Here is a 22,584-nt window from a genome sequence, read left to right as displayed (position 1 = left end):
ATATGAAATAAACAGATACGGAAAGAAAGAAAACAAAAAGAGATGGAGACAAACGAAAACGCAATAACATAAAAAAGAGTTAAATTTAAAAACCTGAATAAAAACATTAGTTGTTGGCTATTTACTTTCTTTCTTAACTATCGCTTAACATAGCACTTCTGTGATACAATGCAGATAAACTCAATGTTTCGAGGAAAAACTTCTTTTCATTTCTAGCATTCATTTAAATTAAAACACAAAGACTTCTAAAAGGAACAAAAGAGGTAAACAAGTTTTCCTTCTTTCAGAGGCAACGCTTTAGCGTTGCCCATAGTAAAGGCCATACGGCTCCAATGTTTTATTATTATTTTTTTCACAGAGGAACTTCATACGGAAGGGGTCGTCGTAGAAACTTCAAAGGGGGTTCATTCGATTGAAAATCGAGAGTTCTAGTGCCCTTTTTAATAGTCGAAAATGATTGGAGGGCAACTAGCCCCCACCCCACGCCCATCATTCCCCCAAACACATCCAATCAAAATTTTGAGATAGCAATTTTGTTCAGCGTAGTTGATTTCCAGATATAAAATATATTTTTGAAGAGGACACTCCCCCATAACCCTCAGGGTAAGAGTTTTAAGTTATGCCCTGGGGCATATAAGGCTTTTAAAGAAGGCGTTGTCGTAGAAACTCCAAAAGAGGCTCAATGGATTGGAAATTCAAAGGGCTAGTGCCCTTTTTGATTGTCGGAAGTGATTGGAGGGCAAATAGCCCCCCCCCAGGCCCACCATTTCTCAAAACACATCCAATCAAAATTTTGAGATACTCATTTTGTTCAGAGTAGTTGATTTTCAGATAAAAAATATGTTTTTGAGGAGGACACTCCCCCAAAACCCTCAGGGCAAGGGTTTTAAGTTATGCCCTGGGGGCATATAAGGTTTTTATAGTAGGCGTTGTTGTAGAAACTTCAAAAAAGGCTCATTCGACTGGATATTTAAACCGCTAGTCCCCTTTTAATAGTCGAAAGTGAATGGAGGGCCACTAGCCCCCCCCCCTCCAACACCCATCATTTCCCCAAACACATCCAATCAAAATTTTGAGATAGCCATTTTGTTCAGCGTAGTTGATTTCCAGATAGAAATTATGTTTTTGAGGAGGACAATCACCCACAACCCTCAGGGCAAGGGTTTTAAGTTATGCCCTGGGGGCATATAAGGTTTTTATAGTAGGCGTTGTCGTAGAAACTTCAAAAAGGCTCATTCGATTGGAAATTCAAAGGGCTAGTAGCCTTTTTAATATTCAAAAGTGATTGGCGGGCAGATAGCCTCCCCCCCACCTTGCCCATCATTCCCCCAAACACATCAAATCAAAAATATGAGATAGCCATTTTGTTCAGCTTGATTGATTTCCAGATAGAAAATATGTTTTTGAGGACATTACCCCACAACATTTAGAGCAAGGGTTTTAATTTATTCCCAGTGGGCATATAAGGTTTTTATCGACGATGTTGTCGTAGAGACTTCAAAATAGCCTCAGTCAATTGGAAATTCAGAGGGCTAGTTCTCTTTTTAATAGTCGAAAGTGATTGGGAGGGAAACTAGCCCCCCCCCCACGCCCATCATTTCACCAAACACATCCAATCAAAATTTTGAGATAGCCATTTTGTTCAGCGTAGTTGATTTTCAGATAGAAAATATGTTTTTGAGGAGGACCACTCCCCTCAAGGCAAGGGTTTTAAGTTATACCCTGGGGGCATATAAGGTTTTTATAGAAGGCGGTGTCGTAGAAACTTCAAAAATTGGAAATTCAAAGGGTTAGTCCCTTTTTAAAAGTCGAAATTAATTTAGGGGCAACAAACCCCCCTCTCATGCCCACCTTTTCCCCAAACACATCCAATCAAAATTTGAGACAGCCATTTTATTAAACGTAGTTTTAAGTTCTGGAAATTAGGTCTTTGAGGATGACAGCTCTCAGGGCAAGGGTTGTAATTTATGCCCTGGGGGCATATAAGGTTGTATAGACAACATTGTCGTATAAACTTCAGAGAGGGCTCATTTGATTGGAAATTGAAAGTTCTAGTTCCACTTTAAACGTCAAAGGATATCAGAAGGTAACCAGCTCCCCCCCCTAAACCCTTTATTTCCAAATGCATCCAATAAACCTTTTAAGATACCTTTTTTGTTAAATATATTACAGAGATCATATAACAAAAATTCCGGTGTTGACGCAACCCACCAGGGCCCGGGGACAGGCGTTATAAGTTATACCCTGGGGACATGTATGGGTCTTATGGAAGGGATGCTCGTATTAACTTCAAAGAGGTATCATTTGATTGGAAATTGAAATTTCTAGTTCACTTTTTAAAATTCAAAAGAGATTAGAGGGCACCTAGCCCCCCTCCACTTCCTTTTTTCTTCAAACCCATCCAATAAGAACTTTGAGATAGCTTTTTTTTAAAATAGTTGAAAGACCATATAAAAACAACATCGGGGTCGACATGGCCCTTCAGGGCCAGAGGTTAAGGGTTTTTAGTTATTACAGGGTGTAACATCGAGTTTTCATTGACCAAATGTTCGTAAAAAATTCAACGATGGCTGATTTGATTGGAAATTGAAAGTTCTAGTTAAGTTTTTTTCGAGTCAAAAGATATTGGAGGGCAACTAGCCCTCCACGCCCTTTTTTCCCAAACGCATCCAATAAAAATTTTGAGATAGGCATTAAGTTAAAAATTTCTCATAAGTGAGATAACAAAAACTCAGGTGTCGCCACAACACCCCAGGGCCCGGAGGCAAGCGTTGTAAGTTATGCAATGGGGCATATATTGTTCATATGAAAGAGATGCTCGTATAAACTTCAGAGAGGGATCATTTGATTGGATATTGAAATCCAGCCCTTTTTAAGAGTCAAAAGTCATCAGAGGGCAACTGGCCCCCCAAGCCCTTTTCCCCCAAATACATCTGATAAAAAATTTGAGGTAGCCATTTTGTTAAAAATTGTTCAAAGATCATACAACAAAAATCCTTTGCGTATGGCCATTTCACTAAAAATAGTTCATAGGTCAGATAAAAAAAACTCCTGTGTCGACACAACCCCCCCCCAGGGCCGGGGCAGGCGTTGTAAGTATTGCTCTGGGGGGCATATAGGGTTCTTATGGAAGGTATACTCGTATAAACTTCAGAGAGGGTTTATTTGAATGGAAATTAAAAGTTGTAGTTCATTTTCTCAGAGTGAAAAAGATCGGAGGGCCACTAGCCCCTCCCTTACTCCACGCTTTTGGGTATATCGGATGGATAAACCCATCCGATAAAAATTTCAGGTGACTTTTTTGTTAAAAATAGTTCAACCATCAGATATTGAAAATCCAGGGTCAACACAACCTCCCAGGGCCGAGGGACAGGTGTTGTAAGTTATACTCTGGGGATTTAAATGGTTTTTATAGAAGAGATATTCGTATAAACTTCAGAGAGGGCTCATTTGATTTAAATTAGAAAGTTCTAGCTCACTTTTAAAGAGTCAAAAGAGACCGAAGCTTAATCTAGTCCCCCCACGCCCTTTTTCCTCAAACCCTTCCGATAAAAATTTTGAGATAGCCATTTTGTTAAAAATAGTTCAAACATCAGATAATAAAAACTACGAGGTTGACAAAAACGCATTTTCTCACTACTTTGATATTGTTACTTTGATATCCGTTTTGATACTTTGATGAATATTTGATTTTTTTAAAGTTTGATTTTGAAATAAGGAATTTTTAAAAACTTGAATTTTTTGCAATCGAAAACGAACAAAAATTAATAAAAAAAACTTTCCGAAAAAAATAAGTTTTTTCAAAGAAAAGTAGATATTTTCGGAGACCACACTGCCTTTCCATGACGATAAAATAAAAGTTCGAAATAGGGATAAAATCCTTTTTAATAGACAGTGTATAATAAATTTCACAAAAAATACCAGATATTTTGGTCACGTATATAGTGACCGTCATCAGTAGTAAAACTGAGTTGTACTAACTTTTATTTTATCGTCAAAGAAAAGTAAAGGCCATTTAAACTTATTGTCAGAAGATAAAAATAAATTTTAAAATTCAAACTCAAAACGACCAGAAATTACTATTAAAGAATAAATGAAACCCAAAACGAACAGAAATTAAATAAACAATCATAGCAAAAACATACAAAAAGTAATAATATAAATGAATAAATAGATCTTAAAGCGAGTAATGCTTAGATTGAATATGAAAATCAAGCTTAAGACGAAAAATATATTTTCCTATTGAAGTACAAATGAAACTTAAAACGAACAGAAATTAAATAAAAAATCAATGCAAACAAACATACAATAGATATTAATGTAAATTAATAAATAAATCTTAAAACGAGTGAAACTTAAATTGAATATGCAAATCAAGCTTGAAACAAACAAACAAGAGTTTGGGTATGACCTCCTTCTCTCGCTGTAAGTCTAAAACCTACTGCGTCATTGGCGCTTTACTGAAAACTATAGGCGTCTTGAACAGTCTTGGAAAGTATAAACAACATCAAATTGAATATTTGATACATAATGATATTAATTGTTCAAAGATCCATCAGTTCAAGAATTTATTTCGCTGCAATTGTATTTTTATTTTCAATGCTGTAAGAACTGGAAAAGAAAGTATTTGTAATATAATCCGTTTTAATTAAGCGCCAATGACGCAGTAGGCTTTTGGTTTTTATTTACAGTTAGGAAAGGAGGCCGTATCCAAACACTTGTCTGTAGGGAAACTATATCCGTCTTTAACAACTTTAAAAAGAGCTAATAAATTAAACTGAATATTTGATGTATAATGATATTAATTGCTGAAAGCTCATCAGTTCAAAATGTTACTATAATTTTAATGTTTATTTTCAGAGATAAGAACAAAAGAAAATATTTATCACAAAATTGGTTTTCAGTAAAGCGCCAATGACGCAGTAGGTTTTAGACTTTTACAGTGAGAGAATGAGGTTATACCCAAACTCTTGTTTGTGGCGATTTTTGTTTGTTTCAAGCTTAATTTGCATATTAAATTTAAGTTTCACTCGTTTTAAGATTTATTTATTAATTTACATTAATATCTATTGTGTGTTTGTTCGCATTGATTGTTTATTTAATTACTGTTCGTTTTAAGTTTCATTTGTACTTCAATAGGAAAATATTTTTTTTGTCTTAAGCTTGATTTTTATGTTCAATCTAAGCATTACTCGCTTTAAGATCTATTTATTCATTTATATTATTACTTGTTGTATGTTTTTGCTATGATTGCTTGTTAATCTTTTTTTCATTTTGGGCTTTATTTATCCTTTAATAATAATCTATTGTCGTTTTTAGTTTTGATTTTAACAGATATTTTTATCTGAATATCTATATTTGAAAAAGGCCTTTAAATTTCTTATAAAAACTTATTTTTTCGGAAATTTTTTTTTAATTAATTTTGTTAAAAGATAGACTTCTTTAATTGTTGCTTGTTTCTTTTTCTATCATTGCAAAACACTATATGTATTGTTTTATAAGTTAAGGTTATTCGTGTTTCATATGTCACCGAAAAAAAGGTATAAACAATGGAAGTGTAAAGAGTATAATGGGAGAGTTGAGATGTTATTGAAAGTTTATTGTTTTTCCTTTTTGTTATTTTCCTGCTTCACTTCGTTATTATAATATGGAACAGAGCCAACTTTATGTTACAATACAGAAGTCAAGGAAGTAAATTTGTTCTTTTTTAAATAAGGTTATTCTACGGGTAATCTACGAACAAATTGGATACAATTTTGAAACATGATATATCAATTGTTTCAAAACTAGGGTGTTTTCTAGCATCCATTTAAGTCACGGATGAATCAAATAATTTTTTTTTTTAATCGCTAATTGTACATAATCTCCAAGACCACACTGACTAACATCAAAAACAAGAAGAACAATAGGAAATTCTTTTCGTAAGACAGTAGAAATTTTTTGAATGAATATTTCGGCCCTATGTCCAAGGGTTGTCCTCAGCAAAACTTAAACATATAAAAGAAGAAAGAAGAAACCAATTCATCTCACTTTATTTATCAGTCCTGGTTGAACTTCGCTGAAGTAAGGATGCTGGGACTGTTTAAAAAAAATCATTTTAGTTTTTATTGGTCGTTTATTGTTGTCAGTCTTTCTTCTTTGATTTATTTATGTTCTTCTGAGGACGGCCCTTGAACATAGGGCCAAAATATTCTCTCAAATTAGAATTTCACTGTCTTACGAATAGAATTCCCTATTGTTCTTCCTGTGTTTGATGTTAGTAATGGAAAGGCAGTGTGGCCTTGGTCGCTATTCACACTGACTAAACATGTTAACACGTTTTCCTCTTGCAATACAGCTTTTGTCCTGTATTCATAAAACCAACTTGGTCGTAATGGCCGACCAAGTTAACTAGGAAGTACCTGTCTTAAGTGGGCGCAACTATTGACTGCCCCCTCTCTTCCAAAACATGAATGTTTTTGGATAACCTTAAATTAGAGATTTTGAGCCGATGGCAAAGGAAAATTGTCCCCGAGCTTAAGAATTCTATAATAATTTATGTTTCGTGGCTAAGAGGGGTGTCGAACTCAAAACCCAGTCTCAGCAAAGAGCACTGATTGACAGCAAAGGTTTTTTTATTTATTTAGTCTACTTTAATTTTATTAAATTTAATATGAACCTATATTAGGGACTATATAATTTTGTTGGATATTTGTACTTTTTTCGTAATTTTCCCCTTTCTTCTTTCACGGCTATTCGGGGGAAAGATTTGGCTGTTTTTCCAAGGTGCTTGACAGTCATGCAATTGGGTACCGTCATTCAAGTGTCTCTGTTGTAGTATCAATTAAGGGGGGTATTCTTTCCTTTTTTGGATTTCTCTTTGGCTCTTAAACTTTACACTTTTTTAACTTCTGACATTTATTTTCTAATATAATATTCTGTATGCAGAACATCACACAAAAAGGGGTAACAAAATCTAATGCCCATTTAGGACGAGATTGTATTAACGGTCATTAGATTATACTAGCGGCCAGATTTGAGAGTTTATTTAGACCTTTAAATACTGCTTAACAGGGTGATTTTTAAATCGAAATTAAAACGACACTAGCCAATCAGAATTTCCTGGAAAATGATCCGGTCAGTAAACCAGATAACACCCATCCCCAGCCCTGGATACGGTTTGCAATCAAATAAATCCAGAAAAACGTGCGAACTAACATAATTTCCTGAATTCTGGTACAAAACAAAGCAGAATTCCAAAAAGCTGTGATATCCTAAAGATATCACCTGGGATAGCAACTTTTTGTGTAGTTATGCAACTTTTGTTAAGTTCAGCTAGATACTAGTTAAAAAAAGAATGTTTTCACTTTGTCCCTTCGCCTTTGTGTCTACATGTATGATAGTTTTGGACGTTCGGACGTAATTATGTGTTTGGACGAGTAATGAGAGTGATTAATTTTAGCAAGACAAAGAATTTGCCTCTTATATCTTAACACAGCAAGATAAATAACCAAGATTGGTGGCTTTTGTAGTACAAGCAAGGCTTATCAAGGTCTAAGATAGAGCATTTTTTTTTCTTTTTTCTTTTTTTTCTTTTTTTTTTTAGAGAGAGAGAGAAGGATTTATTAAAAAAAACCTAATAAACAAAAAATTACTGTTACCTAACCTGAAAATCAAAACTTGGTCATGGGAGAGGTAGAGAAAACAAAGTTCCTTAAAATAAAAAGAACAATTGGCCACCGACATCACTAATACCATCGCACTAGAAAAAACCAAAACCAAAAAAATATAATTACTTCACTTTTCCTCAAAAAAAAAAAAAAAAAAAAAAAAAAAAAAAAAAAAAAAAAAAAAAAAAACATTAGGAGCTAATGAGAGGGACAGGTCAAATTAGGTCCAACTTTTTTTTTTTTTTAGAGAGAGAGAAGGATTTATTTAAAAAAACACATAATAAACAAATAATTACTGCTACCTTCCCTGAAAAGCAAAACTTGCTAATGGGAGAGGTAGAGAAAACAAAGCTCCTTAAAATAAAAAGAACAATTGGCCACCGACAGCCCTAATACCATCGCACTAAAAAAACAAAACCAAAAAAAACATCATTACTTTACTTTTCCTCCGAAAAAAAACACTAAAAACTAATGAGAGAGCCAGGTCAGACTCAGGTCAAACTCACTTCTGAATGTTTTGCCACCTTCCAGGATTGTACCAAAGAATTAAAAGAAGTAATATAAGTAAAAAAAAAAACAACCTAAAGCTAGTCTCAGTATACTAGCTCAGCAAGACTAGCTAGGGCCATGTATACTGTCTCAGACTCTACTAAGCCTTATAATGGCGAGGCTAACGAGCAAAAATTTGAAAATTTTTCAACTTTCTTTGGCTCTTTAAGTTAGAATTTTGAAAAAAGAAAAAAAAAAATAATAAAGGACTGAAATTAAGGAATAATAGAAATTAATATATATAATATTTAATAAAAAGAATATAATAATAATAATATTATAATAAAATATAATAATAATAAATAAAACAAGAATTTTTAGAATAAAAGATAGATTTATTGGTCTACTTTTATTGTTGTCTTTCAGTAACTTCAGGTTTATAATAGAAAACCATGTGTTAAAACGTTATGAATAATTCTAATGAAAAAAACAAAAGAAAGTTAATCCTATGAAAGAACAACTAAAAAAAGAAAAACTTACAGGTTTAACATCCTGGACCATTTCATCAAATCGCTGTTTGAAACTAAGAGACTTTAGTCTTGGCACTAATCTCTTTATGTTCGCCAGCTGAAATGAAATAAAAACGTTAATAACATGCTTATCTAAAACTTCTTTAACATACACTGAGTTGAAAAGTATTAAACAAATTTGTACCGCTCACTAACAGCCATTTTCTTCTTATTAGTATTATCCAATTAGAATACGATAAGACTGCTGCAAACAGAGGGAAGTATAATACACGTGCGTAACAAACGTCTGTTTAAAGAGGGGGGCCAAGCGTCGATTTACCCCGGGCACCGTGGCTGAGAGACGCCGCGGCTGGGGCTTTTAACTTATTTATATTTGAGTCAGCAGGTGGAGGGGGGCCGTAATTATTTTACCCCGGGAGCAACCAACCTTAGGAACGACCCTGCGTGCGTTGGCCAACCTGTATTTAACTTTCTGTGACGACTCTACCCTTTTTCCTTCTAGAATTTTTCGCTCCTTCTTACGAAAAACTTTTTTTTTAATCTAGATTAATTATACCAGGTTATGTAAAATTTCGTTGCTTCTTCCGCCTTGGTAAAAACAAACAGGTTCTTATTAATTTTTTTTTTATATTAATCAGACCAGAAATACTGCACAGTAAGCTCTCAAATCTTAGCCCCATTGGCAAGGCCGTACCTAGGATTTTTTTTCGGAGGGGGTTTTACTCAAAAAACGCATACAAAATTTGTTTATATCCATTTTTATTACATTTAACGAGTCAGACAAACATTTCGGGGCGGGGGTCAAACCCCTCTAAACCCCCCCCCCTCTCTATCTCTGGGTACGGCCTTGCCCACTGGTAAAACCAGCTATACTGATGAAACAGTATGTTGGATAGTAAAAACAGTCATCAAAAAACGATGCCACATTTACACTAAAATGGGGGAAAAAAAGTAATAAAGATTACTTTTTTACGTTGCTGATGCGTAGGGCGTCAAAACGACGTTTCAGTTACTTTTTTTTACAGGGATAAGTATTGAGCTTGTCGCCCAACTTTGCTGCAGCTGGGATCAACCCCTTCGTAATACTGTAAATATTCGCTCTCCGGTACGTTCCTATTCTGGGCGCGAGTTCAATCGCTTTGTATTGCGCTGTAATCGCTTTGTAATCGCTTTGTAATCGCAATCTATTTTACGTTGCGATCGGTAACTAATACGACCATATTTCGGATAACAGATAATATTCCGGATAGTCGTAGAAAAACGAGTTTCAGGCAAAGAACAAAAAGATCTAGATTATAGTTGAAAATAAATCTTAAATATAGTTATCGAAAGTGAAAAAGTTAAAATGCTAAAATTAGTTAAAATGCGTAGTTCTTACAGTGGGAAAAGAGGGGCGAGCTTCATTTTGGGTGTGCAATTTTCTCGAAGCTATTAAGGATCATTCTCTGTGCCAAGAGGATTATGCAGTTAGTTGCAAGATGGGGAGGGTGGACGCGGACCTGTAAATGGAGCAAAAGACTTTACTCCTAGTAGGTTTAAAAAACAAATCCATTAATCCTTGGGCCAAGGAGACGCTCAGATGCAAAGAACAAACATTCTGGGGCACGGACACCAAAAATAGGGCATGAAAAGGGCAAAACAATTTTTTATCTGATGGATTAGAAATCGATTTCTTTACGTCTTGTGCCCAGGACGTCTTGTGCCTGAATGAAGAATAAAAATACATGTTCACCAAAGCAAAAGAAAAAAAAAGCTCCATTTTTTTTTAAACAGCTTGAGACAAAAAAACGCAAGTTTCAAGGCGTTTTTTTTTTTTTTTTTTTTTTTTTTTTTTTTTTTTTTTTTTACGAACTGGAAGATAAGCCAGGAAACATATTGAAATATTGAAAGCCACGATAATGATAATGGTAAATTATGGCTCTGAAATGTGAGCACTCTGAAAGACAGAGGACGATGTGTTAAATTGTTTCTAGAGAAATTGTTCAAACATAGTCTTGGGTACTCGTTTTGACTAACCGTATATCGAACAACATGCTATACAAAAAAGTAGCCCGATTCTGCTTTCTAGGGCTACAACGAAAGATAGGTTAAGATGACTGGACCAGATTTCACAAACAAAGGATGGCTGATTGCAAAAGTTCGTGCTCCTAAGCTACCCATCTAGGGCCAAACAAAAATCAGGTCATCCCTGCAAGAGATGGGAAGAAGTCATAAGAAAAGATTTAAATAACACTACTGGGGGCGGGGGGAAAATAGCAAAACTTTGAATAGATTGGGGTGTAGAAGGAGCGTGCATAGTTGTGACAGGCAGACGGTTTGGTGCTGCAGTGAGTAGTTAGCAGTAGCAGTAGTTTTTTTATTTATGTTTGTTTTAGGATTCATTTCATCTATAACAGAATATGTTATCTTAATTTTGATGCCATTATTCAATTTAAGATCTCTTCGTTTGGGTCTCATTAGTTCGTCCATAATAGTTTCTGTTTCCTTTTTATGTTTCGATTATTATTCGACGTTATATCTACTCGTTTTAGGTTTCAATATAGCTCTCCAGTTTTCTTTGAAAAATCTCTTTTTAAACTTATTTCCTTTATACTTAATCATAACCATGGGGCAAAGACCAGAAAGGGAAGAGGCAGCTTTCACACGGAAATTTGAACACTTTACAAATAAAGCAGAAGTGAGTTTTTACTATATTCATGAACACAACATTAGTGAGAAAGATAAGGGACAACAAAAGAATAATAAAATACGTGCCAAATTGTCAGAAGAGAGGAAAGAATTAACCCTATATCCGGTTTGCAGCGGTAGCTAGCAACCTAATAAGAAACGATGACGTCATATGTTAAGACATATAATAACCCATAGCTCCTAAAAATAGATTCAGATCAAAACCAAAAGTAAACCAATAGTACGCCTTGTTCGAAACCCTTATATAGAAAACTTACTTTCCCTTGGCTTCAACAACAAGGGAAATATATTAGCTTGAAAATCAAGAAAAGTGGCAGCTACTGCAACATTCTGTCTAAAACGGTATCTTTTTTTACATTAAAAGACGATCATTGGAATAACAAACCATTGCATACATTGGACTTAGTTACTTGATTGTTTGAGGTTCGCCTCTTACTATTTTAAAGAAGAAAAAACCGTAGGCTTTTTCCTGTTATGCATTCAATGGATCATTTTAAAGAAAGGATCGATACAGTTCATTATAAATGGGGACTATGTAAGTTTCATCAGATATAGCTGAAAGCTAGTAAAGAACAAACTGTGGAAAATAGCAACTAAAAGTTAACATAGTACAAGCATCGCCTCTTGCTATTCCAACTAAGAAAAGCCGTAGAATTTTTCCTGTTTGTAATTCGGGTTGCAGCGGTATTTAAAACTCCGGGTACAGTGGTAGCAAGCAACCTAGCAAGAGACGATCACGTCCCATAGTAAAAAACAAAATATCTCATAACTCAAGTCAGATCAAAAAACGAAATACACTATTAGGACCGTATTGTCCAATACCCCTATATAGGGAACTAACTGTCCCTTGGCTTGAAGAACAAGGAAAACATATTGGCTTGAAAATCAAGAAAAGTGGCAGCTACTACAGTTTTCTGCCTCAACGTCATCTTTTTTTTTCTTTCTTTTCTACAGATAGCTTGGCACTGGAACAGCGTAAAGTTGTTCAATGACTCATTTTAAAGAAAATTACTAGACCTAGAACCATTTGTAATTAATTTTTTTACATTTTAAATAGAATCAGTTTTTCGACTAAAAAATACATTTTATGGTCAATCTTGATGAATGACGTCATAATCGTATGTAGTAACAATGTATGAAGTAATAACTGAATGCAATATTTATACACACTTATCTATCGACAAGATAATATAAGACATACATAATGGATCGATATAGTTCATTATAAATGGGGACAATGTAAGTTTCAACGAATATAGCTAAAACCTAGTAAACTTAAAACTAAAACGCATAGTAAAAAAAAAAAAAAATCAAGCATCTTTTGAAATACTGCTTATCTCGGGTATGGGACCGTACTGAGGATCGTGTCTTACTGTTCCAACTAAGAAAAAGCCATAAGCTATTTCCTGTTTGTAACCCAGGTTTCTAAAACAGAGCAATGTGATAGTTTAAAATTATTATCACACATTTCTTCTTTTTATTGTTGTTCGATTATTCGAGACACTAATAGATAATCTCAATGCGATTCAAGAAATAATAGTAAAGAACGAACTCAAGCCCATAGTAATTATTATTGTATAAAGGATCAAGCAAGTGAATCATAGGCAGTGCTTCTTCTTTTCCTCCTGAGACAGATTTAAACTGGAACATCATAGAAAGCTGTTTAATGACTCAGTTTAAAGGAAATTGATCCGGCTAAAAACCCTTTTGTAATTGAAAAATTAAATTTTTAGAATACAATCAATTTTTACGAAAAACTGCATATTTCGTGTAAAAGATTGATCAATGACGTCATAATCGTAGGTTGTTGCCAGGTCGTCTCTTACTATTCCAATTAAGAAAAAGCCGTACGTTTTTCTGTTTGTAGCTTCACATGTGTCACAAGAGGCTGGCCCGTCTTGTCGCGGATGGATTGGTTTGTTATTCTCTGCTGCCAATGGATGTTGAGAATTTTTCAAAGACATGTGTTTTCGAAAGTAGATACCAAAAACGATACGACCAGACTGGAAAAAAATGATGTAGTTTTTGCTCTTTAATGTATATGTATGTGACGTCACCCACAGGAAAATGTTTTTCCAAAATCAAGGCTCTAAACAAATTCTTTCCAAACTCATGACCTATCTAAATCGCTTTCTCTTTCTGGTCAACATCATGGCAGCGTATAAAAAGTAACATCATTTCTAATATAAACGTCATTGCTGGGCAACAATTATGACATCATTTTCAAGATATAACTTGTGATTCCTCAATTATTTGAAAAAAGGTATCGAATATGATAACAAACAGAGCCATTGGTGCTTCAATCGCAACCGAGTCCATGGTGCCAGAAAAACAACTAGAAGAGGAACCAGTTTCAAAGATTCAGAATCTATTGGGCAGAGGAGAGTTTGGGGTGGAAGTTACCCCTAAAAAGAAAAACCAAATGCTGGAATATGAAAAAACTATCAAAACTGATGACGAGAACCAGTACAACTTCTCAAACTTGAATAGAGGAAAAGCATTGATATTTAATCATGTTAAATTTGCCCCAACAGAGAATTCGGCACACCTAACCGGAACAGAAAATGATGTAGAAGTTTTACGACAGGTCTTAGAAGCTATAGGATTCAATGTTGAAGTTTTTATTGACCTCGGCATTGACCAAGTTAAAACTGAGCTTGAAAACTATTCCAAAACTGACTTCTCAGATTCAGATTGCTTCTTGCTTGTAGCCATGTCTCACGGAAAGATAGATTGTACACGTATGATAAAAGTCTCCCAGTAGATGTGTACTGGAAGACAATCTCAAAGAACCAAACACTGAAAGGGAAACCAAAAATGTTTGTCTTTGAAATGTGTAGATCCACCTCTACACCACAATCATTAGAGATCCCAGATTTGCTCGTTTCATATTCTACGTCACCAGGACTGAAAGCTTACTGTGATATAATTCATGACAAGGAGGGCAAGGAGGCATATTACAAGGCTTGTAAAGACGGGCACTTGCCCTCGTTTGAAACCCATACCCTAGGATCACATTACATCAAGGCTCTCTGTGACACAATAGCACATGAATATGGTAATGCAGACATTGAATCTATAATGCGACAGAGTGTCGAAACTCTTTCGTATTATAGACCTTTAATTTCCACCACCAAACAGTCCTTTGTTTTAGTTGACACCACCGAATCGACCGCAGATCGACAGATTCCCATGCATAAGAGTACTCTAACCAAAAAGATTTATTTCAATGATGATAAAGTAAGCACAGATTTAATGGCAGAATGCATTGAAAATTTCAAAAAAGCAAGACAACAGAGGGAAAACCTGGGGGGAGAATATAAGATCGCCTTAACATAGGAGAATGAAGTTTCATTAGCCTGACTACGAAAAGAAAGAAAAGAATCAATATAAATGCTTAAAAAAATTGTCTTGTTAAGAAGGTTCAATATACATTAAAGGATCATACTATCTCGTTCCTTATAAGCTTTTTTAGTTTGTGTGGTCAGACTGTTTAGAATTGATCAAGCGATCTTTCCATTACTTGTAGAGATTGCTTAAGATATCCGAAAAAACAAGAGAAAACTAAAAGCCGACACCTCCTTCCCGGGAATCTTGGAAAAAAACATTTAACTTCTCCTGTTTTGGGCCGGAGTTAGAGTTAATCAATCTTTATGAAACTTAAATCACTAAAAAGTGTGAATTTTGTTTTTTTCAATTATACACAGCGGAGTTTTCTTTTGAAATTTCAGGAAAGGGCAGCCCGAAAAATTTTTCTAGCATAGCAACTAGGAAAATACTAAAAATCAGCTCAAACGAATTATTATTTGAACAATTTTAAAGCTTTGGGAATTCCCTGTGGTGCTACCCGTTTTGATTGAATACCTTGCTTACAAAGGGGACATAAAATTGCATTGTCTTTTCAATCAAATTTCATACGCAAACAAATGATTCTCAATAGATCTTGGTGGTGGCTAGTCCTCTGGGAGAACTCAACAATAAGCCCTTTGTCTTTGAGAGAGTCAGTCGACGCTAAGGCTCACAAAATAATTATAAGGTACCGAATATCCCTAAGCGTCAAACCATTATTCTATGTCGTGATCAGAACCAAGACTATCTTTAGTGGACACTCTGACGTTTAGCAAAGTCGCTTAAGATGAATTATAACACTTTTCTAGCTATTTAGGACCTTACAACTCAAAGGACATCAGTCATTCACCTCGTTTGAAGATTTTGGGGCACATAGTGGCAAACTGTGGCTATGGCAACCAGTGGCAGAGCCAAGAAGAGGCAGTATGCAAAAATCATGGATAGGATGATTAACATCAACAGGATCATCAGCACGATGATCGATATAAGAATAAAAGCAGAGGACTGAGGATAAAGCCTTGCTGTGTCCCTATTCTGTTTTATTGAGTTTTGGAAGACCACTTGTTAATACTCACACTCAGAACGGTCACTAGACAGGAGTTTGGCGAATCAAGGGCAATATGACGTATTGCTAAGGTGACAATTTTCCAAGAGGGATATCGTGATCACCTCGTCGAAGGTGAGAAGTTCCAAAACGTCAGAAGTTCCAACAAGAGATCAAGGACACACATACCCTAAGAAAGGCCCTCATACAAAACCCAAGTACTATAAATAATAGCACGAAAGTAGTTAATGAAGTGCAAGAACCATACTAGTAAAGAGATAAAAAAGGCCGCCTACAGAAGATTTTAGGTTAAAAGTTTTCTTAGAAGAAAGCCTCTGGCTCATTACATTTTCAAGGATCTTGGCAGAATCGATACTGATCTGTAACTTGAATTCATCCTAGGATCTTCTTTCTTTAATAAAGAAAAAACTGTCACTATTTTCAAAGAACATGGAAACAAACCTGAAGAAAGAGACAGATTCGATATATACACTGAAGACAAAGAAATAAAGGAGGATATCCTTTTTAGATTGAAATTTGACGGATCATAAAAATCTACTGAGCGGTTAGTCGACACCTTAGACACATAAGCGGAAATTTCACTCTCATGACTAGAAGATGAATAGAAAGAATGATACAACTCAGGCAACCTAGCGAACTCAGGCAGGCGGAAAGTAAATTTATACAAAATTATTGAAGAAAGGGCCTCGGATAGGGCTACTATATAAGAATATATAGGACAGGGCTACTATATCGGACAGGGCTACTGGTATTTTTGGTGAAGAAAGGAGGACACTTGATATTTTTGGCATTTCTAATAGGTAAATATTTAAGATTGATCATGAGTAGATAGCACTTTCATTTTGAAATAGCTTTAACAAAAGATGAAGAAATTTGCGTGTCTTGAAGGTTTGGCAGCTAACTTACATTATTCAAATAAAGTTTACAGCAAGTGCCTTCAATCTATGTATAAATCAAGTTTGACAATATAGACAATTCATATAAAGGAATAGAAATAAAATTTGACAAAGAATTATGCATTGAAGGTGCTGCTAAAAATACATTCTACCAATTTAGTTCAGTGTAGCCAGTAAAGGCCTTACAGTGTAATTATGTTCTCCATAGAAACAATTTCTAAATATTTCAAAACAAAACAACCCTTTTCTAATGAAATGAAATGTCAAAGATCTTAATTAAAAATGCATATTTTTATTACTATTGAGTATTCTGTTGGGAAATCATGGTTTTGTAAGTTTAAAAAATAGGTTAAACAAAATAGGAGGACAAATCCAAATTTGTGCACAAGGAGGGAGGACAGAGGTTAAACAAGAGGACATGTCCTCAGAAAGGAGAGTGTCTGATAACCCTGATCTCAGAAGACTTGATTAGTTTCTTACAGGATCGATGCTCATTCCTATACTTAAACTACACTTAAACTTTTTATGTGAGACCTATGTTCTAGTGTCTGAGCTTACCATAAAACCTTTGCTTATGAAAGAATCAACGAGTTATAATATTTTATATCCCTTCATAACCCTTGTTAACGACTCTATAAAACCTCAGAAAAAACTGTTTCTTCTTTCTCGCTATTCTTTATGTTTTCCTGAATTATTAATATCATAAACTTGTTGTTAAGAGGCTGTCTTTTCATAACTCTTTAATATGCAACGATTCTCACCTTATGACTGCAAAACGTCGACTCCAAAAGGTCATAATGTGCAAACGGCTAAAATACAAATAAAAAACAGCAATTAAACATAAAAGTCGCCAATCCTAACTTGAAAAGCCTGAATTTGGCTTTAACCCAACATAAATATTTGGACATTGGGCAACTACTTATTGTCACAACGAACTGTTCAGCTTCCGACATTATATGCGTTGGTATATAATTGTTTTCTTAAGTACTTAGCCAATAGCGATGCTAAACACTGACACAAAAACAAAGTAGATAATAACTACATACTAAAAAGTAGCTAAGAAATATAAAAGTAGCCAACCCTTGGCTTAATTAGCCGAAATCTGGCTTTAGTTTAACCTAAATATCTGGACATTTGGCTATTACTTACCGTAACACGGAACTGTTCAACCTCCGCCAAAGTGTCATATACCTAATTTGTTCAGGTGCTCCAGAGTTGGCATATAATTGGCTTAATAAATAATAAGCCAATGCCTATTCTATACACTGACACGGGAATACAAAAATAAATCAATAATAAATTGATAAATAAAATAGCCAATAAATTTAAAAGTAGCTAACCCTAGACTGAACAGTCAGAATTTGGCATTTAAATATTGGGACATGTAGCTCCTACTTACTGTCACAGCGAACTGTTCAGCCTCCGCCAAAGTGTCATACTGCTCTTTATGCTCATCCAATTTTTTCAGTTGTTCCGGCGTTGGCATATACTGTATAAGTTGTTGTAAAACTGTTTCTGTCAAAACTTCTTCGTTGCATTGTAAAATGGCAGTCTTTACATCTTCATAGCTCATATATTTCAAAGATCCGTTTAATAATATCAATAGGTTTTGAGCAGCTTTCCCATCAAGCACCTACAAAATTCAGGGGTGAATATGGAATGACCAAACACAGGGGAGGGGGGGGGGTGAGGCAGGGAAATAAAAATTCTCTAACTGAAATTTTTAGATGACACCCTTTAGCGTGTCCTTACCAACGGGAAATGGTAGTGTGGATTGCTTTTCTGAGAAAACTGGCAATTAGGAAACAATAAGTACTAAAAAAAATAGCTTTTTAGTGCGATTTCAGCAGAAAACTGGTAAATTGGGGATTACTCTAAGTAATGCATGCTTAAAAGTTGTTGTTTTGCAAGTTTGGGCTAATAAAAGCAAGTTCAAACTGTTTTAAAAATTGTTGTTTTACGAGTTTTGGCCAATAAAAACCGGTTCAAAACCGGTTTAAAACAGTCGTTTTATAAGTTTGGGCTAATAAAAACAAGTTTGACAAGTATAACAGATAAACTTGTACAGATATATTTCGAAAATACTGTACATTTCGACTGCATTAACTGCTTTCAGTTTTCTGTCCCTTTTTTTAGAACACGGATAGTTTCTCATCAAGTACCTATGAAATTAAGTGACGATCACGAAATGGCATACTGCCACAGGGGGGAGGGAGAGGGAGATAAACAGAATCCATCTAGCATTGTTTTGATTAAAAGGACTGTATATTTGCAGTCTTGGTGTGACAAATGACAATAGAGTGTGATAAATAGACTTTTGCGCAAGGAATGGCCTAATTGTTGGAGGATCATGGTTCCCTCATCGCGATGTTCACGAATATACATGGACTTCGCCTCATAGGACTAAATGGAGCCAAATTGACCACACACTTATTAGAAAACGTCACAAACGTTGTCTGGAAGGTGTTCGTACTTTTCATGGGGCCGATTCATACTCGGACCACCAACTAGTGATTGCTAGTTTTAAACTAAAATTAAAGGCTATTACCAAACCCAAAGAGACTATGAAAGTGTTTGACATTCAGAAGCTCCGGGATACACAAGTGAGGCAAGCACATTGTGTTGCCTTTTCTAAAAAGTTTCCAAACCTGACATGTGATAAAAAAAAGTGTCTCAGTGGATGAGAAGTGAAAATAAATTGTGGAATATGTAAGGGGAGCCGCTGAGGAGTCGGTTGGTTACGTGAAAAAGAAGAGTGAATAGTGGATCAGCGATGGCTCGTGGAAACTCATACAAGAGAGAAAAGAAATAAAGATCCAGCTAGACAGCTGTGATAGTAACGTCACCCCTCAATACAAAGACCAACTCAAAGACCAATGTAAACACATCCACGAAGCTGTAAAGCGGTCCACAAGGAATGACAGACGTTGCTTTTTGGAGACAAAAGCAGCCGAAGTTGAGGCGGCTGCCAACAAAGGCGACAGTAGAACGGTGTATCGAATAACCAAAGAGATCACTGGTGACTTCCGAAAGCCGGCATGCGCTGTTGAAATTAAGACTGACGAACTACTTACGAGGAAAGAAGATATTGATAACAGATGGAGATAATACTTCAACGAAGTACTAAATTTTCATCCCCCAGTAAATCCCATGGAGTATCCGCCCGGTGTTCCGCTCTTCGATCTTGGAATCAACGTTGAACCCATTAGCCTACTGGAAGAGAAAACCGTACTACGCAGCCTGAATCCGGCAAAGCTGCCGGAATGGATTGGCGTACAGCCTGAATTATTGAAATATAGCGCCTCGGCCTTGACGAAGCCTCTCTACGAAATTTTGAATCAGATTTGGGAAACTGATGGGAAGAAAGGAGTCCTTAGAAAACTTTTTAAGAGAGGTCGAACCGTGGATTGCAACAAATGGCGAGGTATCACCCTACAGTCCATAGGAGGTAAAGCTCTCTGTCAAATCCTCCTGAATCGTATTCAGTCGAAAATTTACGAGATCCTGAGAGATGACAGTCGCAGTTTTCGGTCATCTCGTGTTGATCTGATATTCAGCCTAAGAATTCTAATAGAAGAATCAAACGAGTGGCAAACTGAAATATTCATAGCGTTAATTGATTAATTAAAGGCGTTCGATTCTGTACATAGGGAATCACCATGGAGAATACTACGATATTATGGACTCACAAACAAGATTATTAGTATTATTGTTGCTTTATACAATGACCAGCTAGCCGCCATACGAACCGACGATGGAGACCTGACGGAATGGTTCCAGATCAATTCTGGTGTATGGCAAGTTTGTATCCTCTCTCCTGTGCTCTTCACGATTCTCATTGACTATATACTCTTGAAACTCTTGAGCACAGGAGAGGAACGTTGTGCCTCTGTTTTGCAAAAAATGCAACAATAAACCCTCGCACGGAAAACATTTTCCCCAAAAGACACTCCCCGTCCAGACACCGCCTGCCATGTGCTGTTTCTGAACCCATTCCTATATTGTTCCCTATCCGGTGCTTGACCTCCAGGTATGAAAAAACCTTTTTTTCCTTCATTACGGATAAAATACACCGCTAGTTTTCCTTTTTTTTTTCCTCTTTGGTACTGGTGATACCCAAGTTTTTCATTCGTTCGATTTTTTTTTGTTTCCTTCCCCCTTTTTTGTATTATCTTTTAAAACTTTTTAACGTTTATTTTATTTTACTCTTTTTAGATTTAACCTTTTTCAGTTACAGAAATTTTGCCACTTATTTTTTTTTTTTTTTGTTTACTAACGAATGGTTTTGCCATTCGGACATTGTTGTTTTTGGCATTGGTTTCCCAGTTTTTTTTTATAGTTTTTGTGCTTTTTTTATGATTTTATATTTTTGGTTTTATGACTCCAAAATGCGAATTCGGTCCTTCGGGGCTTGTTGAATGAGAGGCGTATTGTCTTTGACGGTGATTTCGCTGATGACACTACGCTCCTCTCTCATCTAAGAGAAGACTTGCAATAGAACATCACCGAGCTTTCGAACAAAGCCAGGCTAGTTGGGTTGCCAATTAGTACTCAAAAGACGAAGGTTATGCATAAAAATATAAATGCAACCCCAGCCCGGCCACTGAATGTTGGTTCAGATGAGCTAGATGAGGTTACAGAATTTAAGTATCTTGGAAGCCTCATCAAATCTGACGAAAGTCTCGAGCATGAAATTACTACACGCATTAATTGTGCAGGCTATGCTTTTACCAAACTAAGAGTAGTTTGGAAAAGTATTGCGTACTCTTTAAAGCTCAAACTCCAACTCCTAAATAGCTATGTCCTCTCTGTACTAACGTATGGATGCGAGACATGGGCACTGACGAAACAGCTTGAGAAACGAACACAATTTTTCGAAAATAACTGTCTTCGGCGCATCCTGGGGATCCACTGTTCTGAAAGGATTATGAACGCCGCCATACGTAGAAGGACGGAACAACTGCTAATAGTTGAAAAAATCCTAAGTAGTAGATAGGGATATTGGGGTCATATGGTCCGTATGGGCGATGGCAGGTTACCCCATGATGTTTGGTGTTGCCCCCCCCCCGGCATTAGAAGACGTGGACGACAGAGAACGACGCTTGGCCGATCCTTAGAGAAAGAGGCTACTTTGGCGAGGAGATCTTTGGAAGATCTGTGGTCTCAAGCTCTTCGGGGGTCGTCGTGGAGAGGCACCGTTGTCACCTTATGCGCCAGACGGCGTGGGAAGAACTAAGTACTAAGTAAGTATATTTAAACGTAATCAGACACTCACAACGAATCCATTGTATCTCTCTTGCCGCTAACCATCATTAATCGTAATTATGACAAAAATCACGTCAAATAAAAGCAATATTTTATAAATTTCACAAAATAGCAACTTATGAATTAGAGATGTTTCAACAATTAACTGGCATGAGTTTTAAACATAAAACGGTTCCCCCAGAGTTTTCTCGTGCTTTACCCCTACTACTAACTTTGCCGTAAACTCTTCTCCACTATAAATATGCTGAACTGACTCCCCCCTACCTCACAATCTTCACAAGTATTAACTGGTTTGACTGTTCTTATTCGTGATTGTCCAGGAATACTTCCGGACTACATTCTGAAGATTCAAGCAGAGCCTTAGGATCGGGCCTCTCATTTCCAAAATTCTTGAATGTAAATAGGCTACACCTCTTTCGACTTGTGATCGTTCAAGAAACATACAGGGAATTGTACTTAAGTGACTAAACATGTAAAGGTATTGGAAGATCGAATAATACCTGTTTTGGGGTATCTTCATTGTTAAACTCAAATTTGGTGTTTTCACTAAAAAAATTAAGAAAAAAGCACCAACACTGTCTCTGATGATTCTTAAAAATACACTCTCCCCCCCCCTAAATTTTCGTGAATGACGCCACTATGACGGCCTTAAA

General features: G+C 35.9%; 1 protein-coding gene across 1 annotated transcript in view; it reads right to left on the bottom strand.

The window, feature by feature from the left end:
• Positions 1-22,584, bottom strand: part of LOC148945419 (protein diaphanous-like) — a 298,677-nt gene that overhangs the window by 137,200 nt on the left and 138,893 nt on the right. Inside the window, exons 12-13 of the mRNA XM_089099035.1 lie at positions 18,066-18,299; positions 8,679-8,765 (exon numbers count right to left, since the gene is read on the bottom strand). Of these exons, the coding sequence (XP_088955161.1) occupies positions 8,679-8,765; positions 18,066-18,299 (321 nt within the window). The remainder of the gene's footprint in view (positions 1-8,678; positions 8,766-18,065; positions 18,300-22,584) is intronic.

Source organism: Artemia sp. Qi Xiang Cuo, chromosome 13 (assembly GCF_049724085.1).
Source record: "Artemia sp. Qi Xiang Cuo chromosome 13, ASM4972408v1, whole genome shotgun sequence".
In the NCBI taxonomy this organism is placed as follows: domain Eukaryota; kingdom Metazoa; phylum Arthropoda; class Branchiopoda; order Anostraca; family Artemiidae; genus Artemia; species Artemia sp. Qi Xiang Cuo.
Note: the sequence above shows the minus strand (reverse complement) of the source record. Positions and strands in the feature narration are given on the sequence as shown.